At 30.8% G+C, this 20,101-nt stretch overlaps 2 protein-coding genes across 3 annotated transcripts; both read right to left on the bottom strand.

Moving 5' to 3' along the window:
* Positions 1–735: 735 nt before the first annotated feature.
* LOC108915446 (stimulator of interferon genes protein) lies at positions 736–10,259 on the bottom strand. 2 transcript variants are annotated; one of them, XM_018721476.1, is made up of 9 exons: positions 10,223–10,259; positions 9,948–10,085; positions 9,763–9,874; positions 8,615–8,656; positions 7,227–7,516; positions 4,464–4,739; positions 3,321–3,492; positions 3,106–3,216; positions 736–946 (listed from the first exon to the last, which is right to left on the bottom strand). In XM_018721476.1, exons 2-9 carry the CDS (start codon positions 9,990–9,992, stop codon positions 837–839), a joined length of 1,158 nt encoding a protein of 385 aa, XP_018576992.1. In that variant the 5' UTR covers positions 9,993–10,085; positions 10,223–10,259; the 3' UTR covers positions 736–836. The 2 variants fall into 2 exon arrangements, with proteins under 2 accessions (XP_018576992.1, XP_018576991.1); XM_018721475.1 differs by lacking the exon at positions 10,223–10,259 and adding an exon at positions 10,155–10,219.
* A 2,797-nt stretch (positions 10,260–13,056) lies between these two features.
* On the bottom strand, positions 13,057–18,777 carry LOC108915449 (transcription factor A, mitochondrial-like). Its single transcript, XM_018721480.2, has 4 exons — positions 18,522–18,777; positions 18,088–18,469; positions 17,698–17,982; positions 13,057–13,517 (listed from the first exon to the last, which is right to left on the bottom strand). The coding sequence occupies exons 1-4, from the start codon at positions 18,590–18,592 to the stop codon at positions 13,485–13,487; spliced, it is 771 nt and encodes a 256-aa protein (XP_018576996.1). The 5' UTR covers positions 18,593–18,777; the 3' UTR covers positions 13,057–13,484.
* Positions 18,778–20,101: the final 1,324 nt, after the last annotated feature.

Genomic DNA, 20,101 nt, shown 5'->3' with positions numbered 1-20,101 from the left:
CTTCCATTTGATGTTTGAAAAACGTTATAAAAAAATAATGGAATAAAATATACAGGGTGTCAATTAAGTATGTACAATAAATTCATCAGACAATTATTAGAGTGATTTTAAGACAAAAAGTTCATATAAACATTGGTCCGCAGATGCTTCGTTTTGAAGATACAGGGTGTTAAACTTCTGTAAAAAAATTGCTATTTCGTAAATATCTTTAATACTCTTTACCCAATTTTGTTGTAATTTGACAGTGTTATTTGTACTTTACGTTATTTAGTTGTTACATGTTATTAATAAAAAATTTTAAAATTGATAATGTCCAAAAGAAACTTTTCCCCATGTTTGTTGTGTGGTTCAGGGATATGCAATTAAGTGGATTTTATTTTTTTTACAAAATCTAATCAAAATACGAAAAACATTCAAGAAACAAAAAAGTTGTATTTTTAGTTCAAATAATATATAAAAATTACAAAAAAGTATGTGGTGTACATTTTTTTTTTCGTCAAAAATATTCGTTAAGGTACCATCGAGACGCCACTGGACCTAATAAAGTTAAGGTTAAATTAGCCCCTTAACACGTACTAGAAAATAACTGCCAAATTACAACAAAATTGGGTAAGGGGTATTTAAGATATTTACAAAATAGCAATTTTTTACAGAAGTTTAACACCCTGTATTTTCAAAAGGAAGCATCTGCGGACCAACGTTGATATGAACTTTTTGTCTTAAAATCACTCTAATAATTGTCTGATAAATTTATTGTACATACTTAATTAACGCCCTGTATAATAGAATAGTTCCATAGTAGTAGAAATTGGTGATACATATAATAAACAAAATGTTTATTCGATCTTCTCACGCTGATATTTTTTAAGTTCCTTTATTCTTGTCAAAATTATTTTACCAACGTCATAATAAGGGGTACTGTTTGCCTCCGTATTTTGGGGATAATCTAAAAAATAATATTTTTCAATATGTACCATACCATTTCAGTAAACAGAGTGAGATAACAGAGGCATCTATTATACATATGATTTTTCTTTAAACTGAAATATGTAGTGTGTTTCCCATATGGGCATCTCACATTACCATTATTTTTGAAGGTCAAATATTTTGTCAGTTCAAACATTCAATTATTTTATTATAGACCATGTATATTTTCTGTACATTTTTCTTATGATTACAGTCATACAGGGTGTCCTGAAATTCATGCAACAAAATTTGGTCATAGATTCTTAAGCCCCCTGAAATCTGCCCCTAAGAAGTCTTTTTTATATCTCAGAATCCTGTTGTACGAAAATCACTAAATTTGGTACACAGGGGTTTTATGACATGTGGAATCTATTTACACTTTTTGACGAGAAACCCCCTAAGACACTTTTTCGTGGGCCCCCTTATCTTTGGAACCAAAAAAATTTGTGCACAACTTTGAATTTTTAAAAAATTATTATTTAGTTAGAAAGCCATTGAATTTAGAAACTTTTTTGTCCCTAGATATTTTTCTCGTAAAACCAATGTTTTTGAGGAAAATGGCGATATGCATTTGATCACATTTTGACATTTTTTTCGAAAACTGCGGTTTACGAAAGACGTATCAAGAGACACAAATGTTTCCAAATTCAATGGCTTTCTAGCTAACTCTACATGTCACAAAACCCCTGTGTATAAAATTTTGCGATTCTCGTACAACAGGGTTCGGATATATAAAAAAAAAGATTATTATTCTTAGGGGCGGATTTCAGGGGGCTATAACTCCGAAAGAGGGAGCCACTTGGCAAAAAGAAAAAATACTGGTCTCCTAAATTTGTCTTAAAAATCTATGACCAAATTTTGTTGCATTAATTTCGGGACACCGGGACACCCTGTATAAGTTTTGATGATGGGTCTATCTCTATAGTAAGCGAAAATTATTTGATTGCCTAGTAGCTAAAACCTATTATCTCTCTTTTATGCAAATTTCATATAATTAGGAGTATTATTTTATGTATTACAAACTTATTTTCAACATGTCAAATCTCATTTTAAATATAAATTCAGTCAGTCTGGTCTGACTGTAATTAATTAACTAATTAATGTAATACAGGTATATACTTGTATATAAAGTAGCAATTTGCTAGCAGAAGTGGTTGGTGAAAATTGTATTGCTCACATTTTAATAACAAAGCAAGGGACACACAATTTTTTTTAGAGGGTAATATCTAGGTCCGCAGATTTTTCATTGGGAAAAAATTTGGAACAGAATTTGTGACATAAAAAATTAGTATGAGTTGCTGGCACTGAGATCTTGGAAACGGTTACTCATTTATTTCCAAAATATTTTTTTCATAATAAATAACAAGCAGAGGATTTAATTTTTCGCAATTAAAGCAATATGAAATTTGAAAAATGGAGTGTTAATAATTTTCACCAGCCACCACTGGAATGTAACAGATACATTAAAAAACACTATAGGAAAAAGAAAACCCCAATTTATAGAAGATTCATTCTACAGGGTGTCCACTTGAAAAAAGTATTTTATAGTAAATATCTCGATTGCTTCACTAAGTCGGAGTCACATAAAAAATAAACAAGACAAGACTTTTTGATGCCAAAATAAAGAGGAAGTAGTTATTACATGTTACAAAATACAGGGTTAGGTACTAAAAGTAAAAGAAATACAGGGTTTCATAAAAAAATTGAAAAAAAATCATTGTATAATATTAACATTCTGAAAATAATTTTGGGCACATATAAAATATTTTTGTTCTAACATTATTTTCTAAGAAACGGAAAGGACCCTCTAAAATTTTATAAAGAAAACTACCTCGTGATGTAGTAGAAATTTACACGAACTGTTGTTAATGACCAAAAAATAATTTGAAGGTCAAAATAAATCTAGCGAAATAAAGAAGATTTAAGAGGGCTTGAATTGGAATAGAAAATTAAGTATTCCGTTAAAAAAATATTTTAATTTTAATAGGTGCCTTTTTACACTATACAGGCAATCAGATTTTTTCCCTGACCAAAGATAACACTATTATTAGAAGAACAGGTTGTTAAACGGACAGAGTATATAAGCCAGGATAAACCTAGTAAATAATTTAAAATATTAGTAGGATCTAAGTAACTTACCTTCGTAATATATAAGTTCACAAAATTCGTCGAGTCCGGTTCTTTTCAGAATTTGTTTCAAAGTTAAATAAAACTGCAGAATGATATCATTCTTATGTTTGTCATAGTATTCTAAAAAATATACAAGTATATAATACGAACAAAGTTTAAATTTAAAATTGTACACTCAAAAATTTGAATCTGATAATATTTAACAGAATGCTGATGGAGCTTACCTGTGTGTCTTCCAGTGTGTTTAACAACTTCCAAAAATGTTCTGAGAGGAGTAGCATACTCCGCACTTACATAAATTTTTTCATCCAACCTTCCAGTATTGATCTTGTAAACCGCATTCTTGTATACCCTTTTCTGAACCCCAGCTACTGTTATTTCTTTTACAGGCAGTGACTAAAATTTAAAATGTGAACCAGTCAATGATTTTATTGAAAGCAAGTAAGTTGAAGATGGATATCCAAAACATTTATTAATAATAAATAAAAGTGCTAACATAGTAAATGATCGATTTTAAATAATAAGTGATTACAGAAAAAATAGGTAAAATTTAACTCTAAAAAAAGTTTTCCGAAATTTCTTTTCACAATAATGAAGAAAAAAAAATTATATTTATGCCAAATTGAATCTTTTATTATCCTCTACCTATTGATTTAAAATATGTCTTCTTTGAAATGTATACTGGGTGTAACTTTAAGTGGGGGTAAATTTTTTAGGGGTAATAGTACGTGTTCCCCTAAATACGAATCTGAAATTTCTTTTTTTTAATCAAATAAATAGTCGAGTTATAATTAGTTTTTAAAATGCACTTTAATACTTGTGTAAGCCATCACTGTAATCATGTATTACAAATACATAAATTGTAGGCAACCTACAATGCACGTGAAGGGAGATAACGCCTGTAAACAGTGACGAAATGAAGAACGTCAGTTGTTCCACATTTGGAGACAGTACATCTAACTGTGAATTTGAATATTCTTCATCGTTGGAAACCATTAACAGACTATTTATTTTTGATAATTTCATATAACATTATTGATTACTGCTCGAGTTTTTTGCTAGGTTACTTGTTTGTGTGGCAAACACCCACTCGACAAAAGTAACTCATAGCGAATGGTGTGGAATTGTCCATGCGCTGTGACTAAAGCACACTCTTATTTGAGGTTATACTAGCTTCTCCAGCGTCAGAGTACGAAAATTACTAAAAAAAGGTTAAAAAAAATTAAGTTTTTACGATTGAATTTGAAAAAATAAACTACTGACACATGTTTCTAAAGGTAAAAGCAAGCCTCTGTATAAATATGACCCCACTTAAAGTTACACCCTGTATTATGAGTAACAAATCGGTATTAGATCTGAAAACTTACTTGACTTTCATCCACAGAAGGTGAATGTTCATTTTTTAAACTAACAAAACATTCTAAAGATTTGGGAATTAAAATAAATAACTTATAAGCAGCAAACAAAATACGATTTTCAGCCTCATAATCTTCCATCAACTCTTTCAAATTTTTCTCTTCCGTTCCTGTTTTTGGAAGAACCAAGTTCAAATAACCATGGAAAAATGAGTAAGCCATTCCTGAACCATAATCTAAACCATTGTCTTTAGCAATCCATAGAGAATCATTGAGAGAACTAGTCTCCTACAAAACAAAGTTGAATAATAAACAAATGTGTAAATTTAATAGAGTGGCGGGCTGGTGAAAATTAAAGTGGTCATATTATGATAATAAATGTAGGAGCTGTGCAATTTTTATGGGATGCTTTCTAGGCCCACGAAGAAAGAAATTTTGAGCTTTTCCCGATGAAAAACATAATTAATGTCATCATGAGGTTCCCAATTAATAATCTAAAATAAAAGATGAAACCAGTCGAAGTAGAATTTCAAACTCTATATCTTTTAAATCCATTATACACAGACTATTTCGTTTTTTGAACTGCTCCAAACTGTCACAATAGTTTTCAACATCATTTATAGCTAGGGTTGCCAGATATATTCTTCAAAAATAGGGTAGTCTGTATAAAATTATATGAGATCGTTAAAAATATACCTACATATAAGAATATTTTACGTACATGTAGGACACCCAAATCTTTAATAAATCAACAAAAATAAAAAAAACTTTATTATTCTAAGTATAATGTATAATATTGCACATTAATTATATCACATTGAAGATTAGCATAGAAACTAAAATTTAGGAAACATATATTTTTGTAGTTTTGCATGTCTCAATGAAATACTTTTTTCATTATAAAAATATATTAGAAATAGGCTCATATTGAACATGGTAATATGGGATATGAGGAAGAGTGAATATATATGAGACTCATATTTAAAATAGGAGATATGCATGACAACCCTATTTATACAGGTAGATGCAGTATTAGAAGTGACAAATGAGGTATTTAGATTTTTTTATATTCACAAGCTTGGCACAGTTTGGCATATAATTTAGAGTCCATTTTCTCTTCAACTGGTTCACGAAACTCATACATCTTTTATAATCTGTTCTCGATCATATTTTTCCAGTTTATTACAACTGCTTGTACCACCGCGTATTTTAAATCACTTGACTAGTGTTATTACTCTAAATAATGTATGTCAGTTGATTATGAAAAAAAAATATTTTTTTCAAGATCTCAAGGCCAACAACACATTTTAAATTTTTTCTTTCAAAAATTCTGTCATGAAAGTTCTCCATGTGAGCATAGAAATTATTTCCTAAAAAACGATATAAACTTCTTAATTTTCACCAGTCACCACTAGAGAAGGGCAATACGGATCTTTTTAATGATCCGCATGATGCGAAATGTATCGATATAAAGATCTGCATCAAAAGATCCGCATCAGGGAATCGTATTCACTGTGGATGTACAAGTACAGTTTGTACTTGTACATTTTGTAAATGTGTGGGCTTGCCGCTCACTCATTCCCGTTAAATTTTTTGCAATCATCTATAAATTCATTTTTTAGCAGAACGATGAACTTAAGTAGAAGCGAAGCAATAATATATTTGAACTCAAGTTGAGAATCAAATTATTTTCAAATTAATTAATGTTTAAATTTATTTTTGGTCAAGCGATTCAACATTTAAATACGAAATACACATCACTCTGACAATTACTTTTTACATTATAAGTTTGTTTCAGACTACACAATTTCATATAATTTATTTCAATATTTAGTTTCCTATGCACTAAACTGTTTCTAATGCATTGTATCTCATCGACCTGTATCGGACACGAGAATCAGTTGAGAGTGTTGAGACCGATTCATTCCCAATTCGCATTGATGCGGTGATGCGAATATACGAAATTATTTTTATACCGGTATACGTATGAACTGATTCCCAGTATGCGTGCGCCTCCCATTTACTCATTGCTGTATCGCATACGAGAATCACTTCACTTCAGTCTCAACTTACATTGATGTGGTGATGCATACGAAATTATTTTTGCATCGGGATCTGCATGAATCGATTCCCACTAGAGATCCGTATGATTTATACGTATGATGCGGATCTTGCCCACCACTAGTCACCACTGCATTATTGTTAAGATTGGTTATATAAGCAAATAGTAAACTCAAAGTCCCCAACAAAAGTCATTTTAAGAATAATTGATCAGCTGATATTAGGTTTGGTTTGACTGGGTACTAAAATATGTTTAATCCCAATATCAAAAAAGTACTATATTTATTACCAAATATGAATTTAGAATATTTTTTTTTAATTTCTGCTACATTATTCTGCTGCATTAAGTTACAGAGTGCCAAGTATTTTATTAAATGAATTAAACTTCCTTCCTTTTAATAAATATGTACCTTTCTTAAACTATTCTTTGCGATTTCGATCAATTTACCTCTATTTAAAAGTCAATACTCACTAAAATATCGGTTTGATGTTGTTTGTACTGTACACTCAAACATATATTTCATTAGACGATAACATTTGAATAAGGGTAAATTGGTTTAAATAATAAAACATATATGCAACATATAAATAAGTACAGCTACAAATTTAATAAAAAAATTAATTTCAATAGGGCAAGAACGTAAAAATGTGTAGTGCAATTCGTTTTCTAGACACCCAGTATTTTGTAAAAATTCAATAATTTCATTTACTTACCAAACTCAACTGAGAAGTCAGAAAGTAAATACTTGGTATCAAAAATGCAATGTTTTTAAAGTTGAATGGCAGTTCAGTAACATTGTTAGTGCAACAATAATACACAGCATAAAATACAGAAAAAGCGAGTGCTATCCAAACTTTTGTAGGAAAGTAGAAAGCATTTTTCAGTAAATTACTGACACATCCCCCATATCGTGAAGTAAGATGACGGAATTCTTCCTTTACCAGAACGATTCGATACAAAAGTTGTAAACTGACGCTCACTAATACTCCTAATAAGTACATAGCTGCAATGTAAAGTTTATTATTTAAATAGTAAAGTTAATTGCAAATAAAATAGAATAAGAAGACCAAGAATGTTTTATCTAAAAATTAATAGTGTCAAAATATATATATTTTTAAATTATTTTTCTAGATTAGAAAGTACAGAAATTTTTAATCAAATATTTTTTGTGAGAATTACTGGAAATAATCATCATTTTTAGTAACACGTAATTTGGTTAAAAAAAATAATTCCCTCAGATATGTCCCATTTTGTAAATTGTATCAAATTTGAATGAACTACATATATCATTATTTATCTATGGTGAACTATATGATCTATACAGTTTCACTAGCTAGTTCATGCAGAGAAACAAGTGAATGAAAAGAAACTAACCACATAACTGGCATCGGATTTAGGCAAGCACAAGGAACAAAAATAAGATGTGTTCTTGACATTAGAGAAATAATACGGCAACAATGTATTTTGTTATTATTACCTAGAATACATCAGATTTTATGGACTAATAGATCTTTAATCTAGGAAAATTAGAGAAATATACTATAAACATCACAGACTGGGTAACTATAATTGGGTTAAAAATATTGAATACTTTATAGACAATATTAATCATTCCTCAAAACGAGTGATATTTTAAAACTATATTATTTTAGTTTGCACATGATGGAAAATTAAGATATAATTGAAGTAAAATGAACTGAAGAATTAATTTTGTGAACTATTCATTTTTATAATTGAGACTGAGTGTACTAGTTCCCACAAAGAAACTAGAATTCCCACATCTACAGGTTACCTGCCAAAAAAATATGAATACATTTGTTTAGAGTTGAGACTATTTTTCCCAACTCCGTATATGCATTTATTTAGATTACTATATCAAAAAGTCACACTAGCATACCATTTACATTGGATAGTTTTTGAGCTATTTGGAAAAAAAATTATTGCAAACTTTAAAGCCATATCTAACAGCTAAACAAAGTAACTTGATACAGACTAAGTTGCAATAAAACACCACTTTTTAGAAATCGCCTTAATGCTCTTCTGCCAGCCAGGTTCATTTATTAATTACCATGTATGCATATCAGCTAAAAATGTAACTTACCAAAAACAGTTGCTACTTTATTTTCATTGGTGAGGATATCCACTGAAAAATAGTACAAATTTTCAGAAGATTAGAACTAATTTTATTTTTCATATTTGTTTTTTATTAGGTACCTAATATAATTTATTATAATATTATTATTACTGGGTTTATATCAGAAACAAATATAATTCTTTTTTTTTTAATATATGTAGTAATTATTGATATTTGGGGTTCCCTCTAATAATTGGCTGAAGTACCGAGATTTGCATAATTAATTATAATTTTCATTATCTAGAAATGAACTGAAACTTCAAATGCCTAGAAACTGTGACTAATTAAAATTGAATATTTCAAGTTCCTACTTAAACATATCCAAAGAATATTATGTTTTCAAGTAAGGATTTTCAAATATTTACATAGGTATTTACATCTAATATTTGTTAGGCTATTATATTTAAATATCCTTAAAGCATTGGTGCACACCTTATCTTCATTCCAATAATTATAAAAAAGGGAGTGCATCTATCTGAATTGATACGAAATATATTATATAAACAATAGGCCACATTAAAACTGGCTACATAAAGTGCTTAAAATGTAATGTCTGCGATAAATTAAAGAAATTATAGTAATGTATATCAGAGTAGATACAAAAAATATTGAAACAAAATATCTAGATCAGGGGTCGGCAAGTAATTTTAGGTGGGGTCCGGATACTTCTGAAAATTTTTAACGAGGTCCATAAAAAAAAATTCATATTTTTTTATTTTAATTTGGACTCAAATTTAATCTGCTTACTAACCATTAAGTACTCATACAATTGTAAAATACTAGAAAAATGATAAGGTTGGCACTTAAACGTAAAAAACATTTTTTAAATAATTTTTTTGAGTAATTTATACGTTCAAAAAATTTTTGGCGGTCCAGTATTTTACCTTCCGCGGTCCGGACCTGGACCGCGGTCCGCTAGTTGCCGACCCTTGATCTAGATAATCCGCACTGCATATCAATTTTGCAAAAATAAGTTTTAAAGCATATATTATTATGATTCGAATTTAACATTTTACCCAATTAAATTAAACATTACAAAATCAGCAAAAGGCATCCTAATACATTGTAAAAAGACATGATTTTCTCTATTTATCTAAACATAATTCTTAACTTACCTACAAATAATCCAAAACTAATAAATAAACAAATGTAATTAGACAAAGAACTTCGTTCCTGGGGAATAGATTTAGGATAATAATATTTTTTCCCTCTTTGTACGACACATACCTAAAATCGAAAAATAGTAGCTATGAAATTAATTGATTTTATTTTAACAAAAATTATATAAGTAGGTACTTACATTTTTCAAATTTACGTTGTTAACATCTCTTTCATTTGATGCCATTTTAAAGAAAAATAATTAATTTTGGTAAATTAAAAATGTTAATAAATGCTGTCGATTAAAATAATTTTTATATGCACATCGCATAATCCACATCTAAAACAATATTCAGAAATGATTGGATAACTGATTTTGTTTATACCAGGCCAAGATGTTATCACTTACGCGCATAAAGCTAGGTTATTCCCCGACATTAAGCCGGGTTCAGATTGTTATTCGTAATGTTCACATACCTATGCGCCATTATTCCATGTCTAGAAATTGGCCTCAATGATTTGGGATCGAGGGGGATTATCCCTCTTTATCCTGCCTCATCTCGTGTAGGCCTGGACAGCCTTCGTAGGTGGGCCCCATCCGTCGTCTACCCCGCCCGACCGCAAATGCGGCCGGTGTAGGAAAGCGGTCAGTCAATTGACGCAATCTTTTGATCAAAATGATTGACAGTCTAGGGACTCTAGGGGCAACTGGAGCCAAATATCCCCAACAAAACATGTTCATGGATGACATTAGCTAAGAAATGAGAATGTAGAAGAAGAAGAAGGAAAGTAACCTCGAATATGAAATACATGACATTCAAAATATCGTCATAAAAGTAATTCACTAAAATACAATAAACAATTTATAATTTAAATTAACTCATCTAATGGCTGATATTGAAGCTAGAAGAGAAGCTAGACGACGAAAAATTCTTGAAAATTCCGAAAAGAGATTAAAGAAAATTTCTGGAGTTGAAGAGAAGACCACTAAAAGCGAATTAGATGGTAACTTTAAAAACTAAGATAATTTAAATTTGAATTGCTTTCCATGTTTCAGGTATTGGGTTAAATGCATCATATGAAAATGAAGCAGAATCTATACGATTAAGTAACAGTACAGCCGAAGTATCCATATCTAGACATGATAAAGCGTCACCAAACTCAGTAGAACTTGAAACCATTTTTCGAAATCCGAGGTCAATAGCAAATGAATCAGTTTCAAATTGTCATGTTGAAGTCGCAGAACATAGAAGTTACCGAAATTTTTTCATTCTGTTCATGCCTCTTGTCTTAAGTTGCATTTTAGTTGTTTTTGACTTATTTCAAATTGACGTAAAATCAATCTATTTAAATAAAATTTTCATACCTTTAATAATTTATGAAATTGTGGAATATTGTTTTGGTCCTCCTAATAATTCCTCGAATTTTTTTACATCAATTTTATTATTAACTAATATCAGAAATTCTCTTTTTGCCAATTTTGTAGAATATTTTCAGTTTTTTTTTAATATTGTGCAAGATATTATGATATATTTTTTTGTTTTTACTGTGAGCTATTGGTTATTACAAATTATATTGGTATAGGTAATTAGTGTATGATACTTTATATTAGCTAAGTGCCTTATGCATTTATTTATATTTAAATGGTAAAATGCATTTATTTTTCTATATTAAATAAAAAACTAAAATACCTTTTCTTTTTGAATTACATTTTTAAAAATTTGACAACCAGTAAGCTATGTATCAAGTTTCTAACAATTTAATGTCTTTCCGATGGTTAAGTGTTCGCTTTACATTATAAATTATATTAAAAAGGACTAAATGTCTACTTCACTTTTTTAGTCCTAAGCAGATCAAGATTTCCGGTTTTTAGGAGTCGGAGTTCAATAAGTAATTTAGGCTCCTTTTTAAGTTTTTTACTCCTTAAATATATAGTATTTCTAAATATATCGAAGCTGCAAAATCTTCCTGTCCAATTGTCCTTTCTTAAATTCAAAATTTGGATTCGTTTGAAATCACTTCTAAAATAATTTCCCACATCTAACTTAATAATAATATAAAAATTATACTACAAACATATATAACATATTTACCTTTAAAATTGCTAATGTAAATCTTGAAATTTAACACGATTTTTCACAGAATAATTAGTTTCAAATTATTTTACATTCGGTGTACACTGAGAAATTTCCGTCCTTTATTATTCAAGTTGATAGTGAAGATACATTCAACCCACACATATGGAGCGCAACTAAATCAAAAATACTAGATAAATTTTTTCTAAAAAACAAAATGTTATTTAATTACCTAACATGTTTTGAACAAAAACAATAAAAGTCAACGTTCTGTCATTGCTATTGGTTTGCTCTGTCATCATCGATCAACAAGTAGTCATAAGGAACATTTTCTTCATCGTATTGCTACTGGTGATGAGAAATGGTATGTGAATTTAAAACGGCGGAAAGAACAATTAATCCCAAAAAACAAGCAACTCCACGAACAGGACCAGAACTTCATCCTCGAAAGAAAATGTTAGGCATCTGGTAGGATTGGAAAGGGACTCTTTATTACGAACTCTCACCAAACAATCAAACCGTCAAAAGAGAACTCTCTGTTCAACAACTTACATGACTCCACATGGCTATTCGACAAAAAAGACCTGATCGGTGATACAACGTTCTTTTGCAACATGACAATGCACAACCACATCGCCAATATGACCAAAACGGCCGTTCGGGAGTTGAACTGGGAGGTTCTGCCCCACCCGCTTTACTCTCCCGATCTCGCACCTTCTGGTTTTCACCTCTTCCGTTCTTAAGAGTTAAGAGCTTGGTTGGATGAGTTTTTCGAGTTAAAACCGTAGGATTTCTATAGAACAGGCATCGAGAAACTTGAATATTTGGAGGGGGTCAAAAATAATGATGGAGAATAGATCACTGATTCGCTTACTGATGATTATAATTAAAAATAAAATATCTTAAATTTAAAAAAAAATGGACATTACTTTTTCCCCAATCCAATAGATTAAAATTGATTTTAACATTTGTTACAATAAAAATTAAAGACTGATTTATAAACATATTCTGTTGCCGTTAACATTCCCCTTATCCACAAACTTTATACTAACTTATTAAGACAGAATTACCTAACACAAGAAATTTAAAAAATACATATTGCATTTGTTTCATCTGTTTTCTTTTTGTTTTATCGCCTCTGTCCTGAAAACTTACGTACTGACAAATAATAACATTTAAATCCTGCTATTTATTTAAAAAAAAACACGTTTTTATAAAATAAAATCGTTAAAATACTAAAATTAAAATTTTAAGAAGTTTAGAAACTTTTTCACTATACTAAATTTCTCTTTTTTGCGATTTTCAGACCCATCTTTCTGTGTCAAGTCTTGTGAGGGATTTTCATTTAGTTTATCAAGTATCTTGAAATTCTTGAGGTCACAATTTGCAGTGTCTACATTTCCTGGTTTATTAAATGATTTTTCTCTTGGTAGATCTAAACTATCACCTCTGTTATCCGCCATATTAACATCAATCCGATTATTAGAAACAAAAGAACTTAAAGTCGCAGCTTCCTGTGATGGTGACCTCTCATCCTTACATGCTACTGGTTCCTTAGCTTTACTATAGAGTATAGTATTTGTTTTCCAACCTTTTGTTTCAATATGAAACAATGTGCCTTCACCCGCACTGGCGGATGAATTTGAGTGAAGACACTCGTGTCCCTATTGGGTACTGTCTTTCTTCAACTGATTAATCTGAAAAAGATATTTGGTAAGCATACGTGTTTGAGATAAAAAAATCCATGGGGATATTGAAAACGGTGAAAGATAGATCAAATTAAAAAAGAATGCACCATTTGAAGCTATGGAAATGATATAAACTGATTATTTTATTTTAAAAAATGGATTCTTCAATTTTTTGTTTTAATTTTTGATTTTATTATTAAAACTAGACTTTTTCATAGAAATGTCATATAACATTTTATCATCAACTTTATTCTCTTAAATATGATCTTATCTTTAAAAAACATATTTATTCTATTCAGTGATATTCCACTTATGGTAGTTGAATCGCCTTTTGGATGGATTTGTACTTTCTAAAAGATTAAAGAATTTGTAACAACAAATGAAGTATCTTTAATAAAATAAACAAATCCAATATCATAAGAATTCTAACGGTGCATGGTTCAAATACCTTGAGATTTCTTTGGCCTTTGAGTGTTTGATTCAACTTTTTTGCAGAATTAAAAATACCTCAAAAATAAGCATTTTAAATGACAGGATTATATTTAAAACATATAATGATGGTAAATCAAAAATGAATCGTCGGATGATAAAATTGACATTTTTATGAGAAAGTACATGAAAAGATGGCACACAGTAACTGATTTAATTTGGTTAATAATAAACTATTCTTTATTTTCACCTAAAAAATATATTTGGTTCCTTAATTAGAAAAGAGCTGCCTCTCAAAAACTCAAGAGAGCTCTTATCTTTCGAATTGAACGAGGGTTTCAAAAGTAATTTTATTTGGGAAAAAACCATTTGCGTACCGTTTTTTTTTTAATATCAAAGTCAGTGCTCGTAAGCATGCCACTGTTAGAGCTAAAAATTATGTTTGTATTGAAAAACATGCGCCTTTATTAACTATCAGTACGTACTAAATATCATTGAAATATCTCAAGCGGTTTTGAAAATATTAATTAATTCCTTGTTTTTCCTAAAATTTTAACACCCCATATTTTTGCAACAGAACATTTTTGGACTATAGTTTACAAAGCAAACTATCATTAGTTTTCCATGTAGAATCACACCCTTAAATATTCGAATATCATTAAGGAACACCCTGTATATCATCCTCATATCTCATGTCATTAGAAGGGAGAAACATTGATAAATTTAAGTTCCTTAAAACATTAACTATTTTGCAGTGCTGGTTGATGAATATTAAAATGACAATATTTTAATGATGAAGCGTGGAATCCCTCCCGAATCTTAAGGAATGATTTTTATGACAAAAAATTTCAAATGAAATTTGCAAAAATAAATAAAATTGTGGTATCTTCCTCTGAAATCTCAAAAAGGATTGTACATATTATGTTCTTACTTTTCACAAAATTTTTATTTTTATTTAATAGAGAGTTTATAAAAAAGTCTTAGTCCTAATTTAACCCTAACTTTACCTTAATCTTAACCTTAGTCTTAGTCTTAATCCTAATATTTTCACGCAGTTTATAAAAACTTAGTCCTAACCACAGACCACCTAGACTGGCTTATAGAGCGACTTTGGTGAAAACACTTAGGAGCCTGATTTGGAGCGCAGCGCAGCGCTCAGTCGTGTCCTAGCATTTGACGTGTATGCATCGCTGTGATTTCGATAATTAGACGTTTTATCATGGCCAAGAGTATTGTAAAACATTGTATACATAGAAGTGATCGAGTTGGTGAAGAGAGGCGATAAGTTTCCTTCTTTAGGTAAGTAAAAAAAAGGAATATATAAAAGGTAAATATGTACGCCATTTTTCGGTAGACGTCACAAGTTTCCAGGGTTAGCTTTACAATTTTGTTCGCCCACATACTGTAGTGATTAACGTGATATTGTTATTATAAAATAATGAATGAATTACTGTAAAATATTTTTAGTAATTATTTACTTTATGGGTCTCAAATTTTTATGAAATTTTATCAATTCCCGTCATTTCGAGATGGCTGAAAATTAAATATTTTTTTCAATTGAAAAAATCTCAAACAAAACTAATTTCAGATTCATGTTCAGCACCGTGGAATAGGAGAGTTGGCAAAATGTGATTAGAAAAATCAGAGATTTTGTGAAAAAAAAAAAAATTAAGTATGCTTCGATTTTTCAAACCTAATATTTATATTTTTACAGATTTCCAAGGAATGTTGACATAAAACAACGATGGGTGAAGGCTATTAAAAAACAGGACTGGACACTAGCAAGCACATTATAGTATATATTGGCAGTTTCGTAACAAGTTCTTTAATAAAGCCAATAAATGTGAAAACTGTGTAAATAGTTTAATGTCAAATACACAGTATTCGTACAGTCAATTAATTTTTATTAAAAATCATGGTTGTTTGACGTATCCATCTCGAGATGTCGTAGTAATATGCCAAGAAACAGAAAAATTAATAAAATTTTTTAATAATGTTGAAAGCAGAACACCTAGGCTACAGAAAAATAAAATTGTTTATCATGTATTAAAAAACTTTCTGAATGTGAACATTTGAAAATTTGCATGAACATCAATTTGATAATTTGCCTAACAATTGTAATCATTTAATAGAACTTGTAAGAGCTGAATGTGAAAAGTATATCGATGTATGAATAAATCATGAAGTCAAATTATTTAATTCGGTAAAATCTACGAAATGGCAAATATTAAATAAATTAATATTATTTAGAGGATAATAAATATATTTAAATTATTTTGTAGTTTTATTTAATATGACACTAAAATATACTATTTTCTGAATTACAAACATAAAATTGAATATTTGTCATAAGATGCAATATAATGTTTAATATGTAATAAAAATATTACTTAATCCGGATCTGCTTAAAGATGCGCGCGATCAGATTGCCTTCCACACTCCACTTCCCCGGATTTTGCATTCACTTGTACCCGTGCACTGGAATTAGATATGGCCAGTCTAGGTGGTCTGTGGTCCTAACATAATCCTAAGAACTGATCAATCTATGACTTCATTGCGCGCATGCGCAAAAGCGTAAATGTTGTTTATTTATATTTGAATATTTTGTTTTGTAACTTATAATAAGATTAATAAGTGGATTTTAATATCTTGAAAATGGATACTGCTAAAAAATGCATTAAAATAGTTACGGCAATGACTTTGCTGGTTACTTCGGCTGCGGTTTGTGTTGCTTATTACAATTTAAAACGTAATAGATGTGGTCGTGTGCGTAAATTTAAAACTTGTCGGTTGGACTATAGCTCTTGGGTACCTCGCATATCACCGTCAAAAATGAATATAAAAATCTGAATTTTTAGGGGTGTACTCTAGATGGGGAGACCTAAGAGCGCACGTAATTTCAACTCACCCCTTCCACCTTAGAGGGGGTGAGGGGTGTTTTTTTTAGACATACACTATTTATTTTGCGATTTTCGGGTTCTACGCGTAAAACTACCCCCGGAAACGCGTTCTTGTAGGTATGTCAAAAAACCACCCCTCACCCCCTCCGCACCTCCTAGGGTGGAAGGGGTGAGTTGAAATTACTTTCGCTCTTAGGTCTCTCCGCCTATAGTACACTCCTAAAATTTAAGATTTTTGTATTAATTTTTGACGGAGATATGCCCAGGTACCCAAGAATTATAGTTATCTACAAAACGACAAAGTCCATAAGAGGTGGATTTTGGTTTTTGTGCGAATTCGGCAAGAACGCGTTTCCGGGGGTAGTTTAAAAAAAACCACCCCTCACCCCCTCCGTGCCCCCTAGGGTGGAAGGGACGAGTTGAAATTACGTGCGCTCTTAGGTCCCCCCATCTAGAGTACACCCCTAAAATTTCAGATTTTTATATTCATTTTTGACGGAGATATGCCAGGTACCCAAGAGCTATAGTCCAACATTTATTTCGAATATAGACGCACCTCCACCAACGCCGGAGGGAGAAATGGCGGTCTTTTGTGCATGCGTACTTGTTATGGTCTCAGTCTTAGTCCTAAGAAATAAAAATATATGAACTTTCAAGGTCAGGTCTTAAGACCATCTTACGACTAAGACTAAGTTAGGATTTTTATAAACCTGTACATTGAAGTCTGTACGTTTAACTTCTTAGGGTAAAGATTAAGACTAAGTTAGGACTAAGTTAGGGTTAAGACCCTTTTAAAAACTCACCATAAGTTATAACATTTTTATTAAATGTCTCGATTGATGTCTTTTATTTATACTTACTCTGGATATTTTTTGTTTGTTCCTAGATTTGACTCTAATAAGATCATCTCTCCCTTCCTTTATCATTTTTTCTTCCCATTCTGCCATTCCTGTTTCATATTTTTCTTTTTCATTTAAAAATTGGCTTCTGTATTTATTCTTTTCTTCTTCTGATAACTTTTCCCATTCAACTTTTAAACTTGGTATCAGATCTTTATTAGAGATATTTCTGATTTTACTTTGTTCCTGTACATACAGCGCATAGGCACCCATAGGACGTTTAGGTTTATTAGTTTCTTTTTCAATCTAATAAAATATACAAATATAAATAAACAGTTTTAATATTTAATTAAAACAAAAATGTCTTTTGGTTAGTTTTATAAATAACTTGTTTTATAAAGCTTTTTTTACCTTTTTGATTTTTCTTTTTTGCCTACTTGACTTTTTCTCATCATTCACAATTTGTAGTGCTTGTCTTTGTTCTGGAGTAAGATTAGCATTAAAGGTTAATATCTTTTCATCATATATTACACATTCTTTTTTATATGCTGCATTATATTTTTCCTTAAGTTCTTGACTAACTTCTTTCCAATCCTCTGCACATTTTCTAATAATATCGGTTTGTTTTAGATTTGGGTTATCTTTTACAACTTTAATGCGATGCTCTGCAATAAATTTTACGTACGGGGTGGTAGGTTTCTTCGGTTTCTCTGGGATTTTCAACAGTTTTAGCTTTTCAAGAGTTTCCTGTTTTAAATTTCTTACTGATGGAAGTAGATTAACATTTAGTACCCTAAAATTTAAATGAAATCTTACTGGAAACTAAAAATATTATACTTATTTACCTGTTGTTTAAGAAAGATCGGCTATTTGATAAAAGGCTACAAGTTTTGAAAAATAAAGCCTGGACTGCCATAATCACACCAAAACTTCTACAGTAGAATTAAATTATCATAACCCACAGAGAAATGGAGGCTTTAAGTAATGAGGTTATGTCGCTTAGTCTCCATAAAGGATAAAGGTATCAGGGAGACGTCTCCATGCAAGGTATACTCACATCTATTATTAAGCGGCATTTACATTTACGAGTAATCGGATCCGGGTGGAGCTACGAGCTGAGTAATGTGCATCTATACTGTTACTATTGCTTACGAGCACAGTATACTAATTATACTGTGCTTACGAATTATGAACTTATTTTAAAATGGCTCTTTCGAAGAAAAAGCACAGCAAATAAAACAATTATGCTGTGGAAAAAGCGTGTTGCTGTAGCTGATGTAGTTTTGCTAAGACTTTCAGCATTTAAAAAAGAAAACAACAAAGGGAGGCGTTCATGTGTATAATTTTGTCCAGCATATTAGAAAATCAAAGCGAATTAGAAACAGTATCTCTTAATTCTCTTTACTGTACTTCGAGCATATTTTGTGAGTGACAATAGGGGTTTACGATAATTGCATCGGAGTGGTCGGAACAAGAAAATGCCTTACGAATATTCACTCTGATGCTGATGATTCGATCCCATTACGAAAATGTAAGCTTAATGCTCAGATATAGAAAATATGAGCATTAAGCTTAGTCGCCCTTGCTTATTTGTCAGATTAAAGAATGATCTGAAATTTGCGCATGCGTGTTGTTTATAGGTATAATAAAAAATTAAAAACAGATGTTTGGTTATGTTACAGAGAAAGATTGTTTTGTTGACTGTTGAATAAAATGTGAACTTCGTTTCGTTCTCTTCAGTTGTTTTGTGTAGAAAATATGTCAAATAATAACAGTTTAGATATGGTACGTAGATGTAGATAAATATTATTATTACCGTAGTGGTACATCAGACAGATACCACTTTTCACATTTATTTGTAGAATTATTACATGTAGATAGTGATAGAGGTTAGATTAGATCGGTTTCGATTCATTCTCGTGCGAGCGGTCGAACTGAACGGACGTGTTTATTGTGAAGTGAGTGCATTGCAACGAGCAAGATCTACCTGCCTTTATTAAGGCTACCTGGAAAGTATCCTTTTCTTTCCTCTTAACCACCGACCTAATCCCCGGCTTAAGCATAGAGGCCGTCGACATCTTTGTTACAGGTATCTGTGCCGGGGTTATGCCCAGGTAAGTTTTTACTTTATTTATCAGTTATTTGCATTATTTTTGAATACATTTCTTTAAAATTGCGACCCCCGACAAACAATATACCAGACAGACTAATACACCAAAAGACACGTACGCCCCCGTAAGGGGGCATCCCCACACGACTAAAACCTACACACCCTCACACACACGCACACACACACACACACGCACGCACACACGCACGAACACACGCACAACATGTCGGACTCCGAAAACGAGGAGAACATATACATATACATGGACGATACAGACAGCGAAAGACCCTCTTCAAGAGTCTCCGCTTCACCAAA

This window comes from Anoplophora glabripennis, unplaced genomic scaffold (assembly GCF_000390285.2).
Source record: "Anoplophora glabripennis isolate ALB-LARVAE unplaced genomic scaffold, Agla_2.0 scaffold1030, whole genome shotgun sequence".
NCBI lineage: Eukaryota > Metazoa > Arthropoda > Insecta > Coleoptera > Cerambycidae > Anoplophora > Anoplophora glabripennis.
The sequence above is the reverse complement of the archived record's forward strand: the minus strand, read 5'-3'. Positions and strand labels throughout refer to the sequence as shown.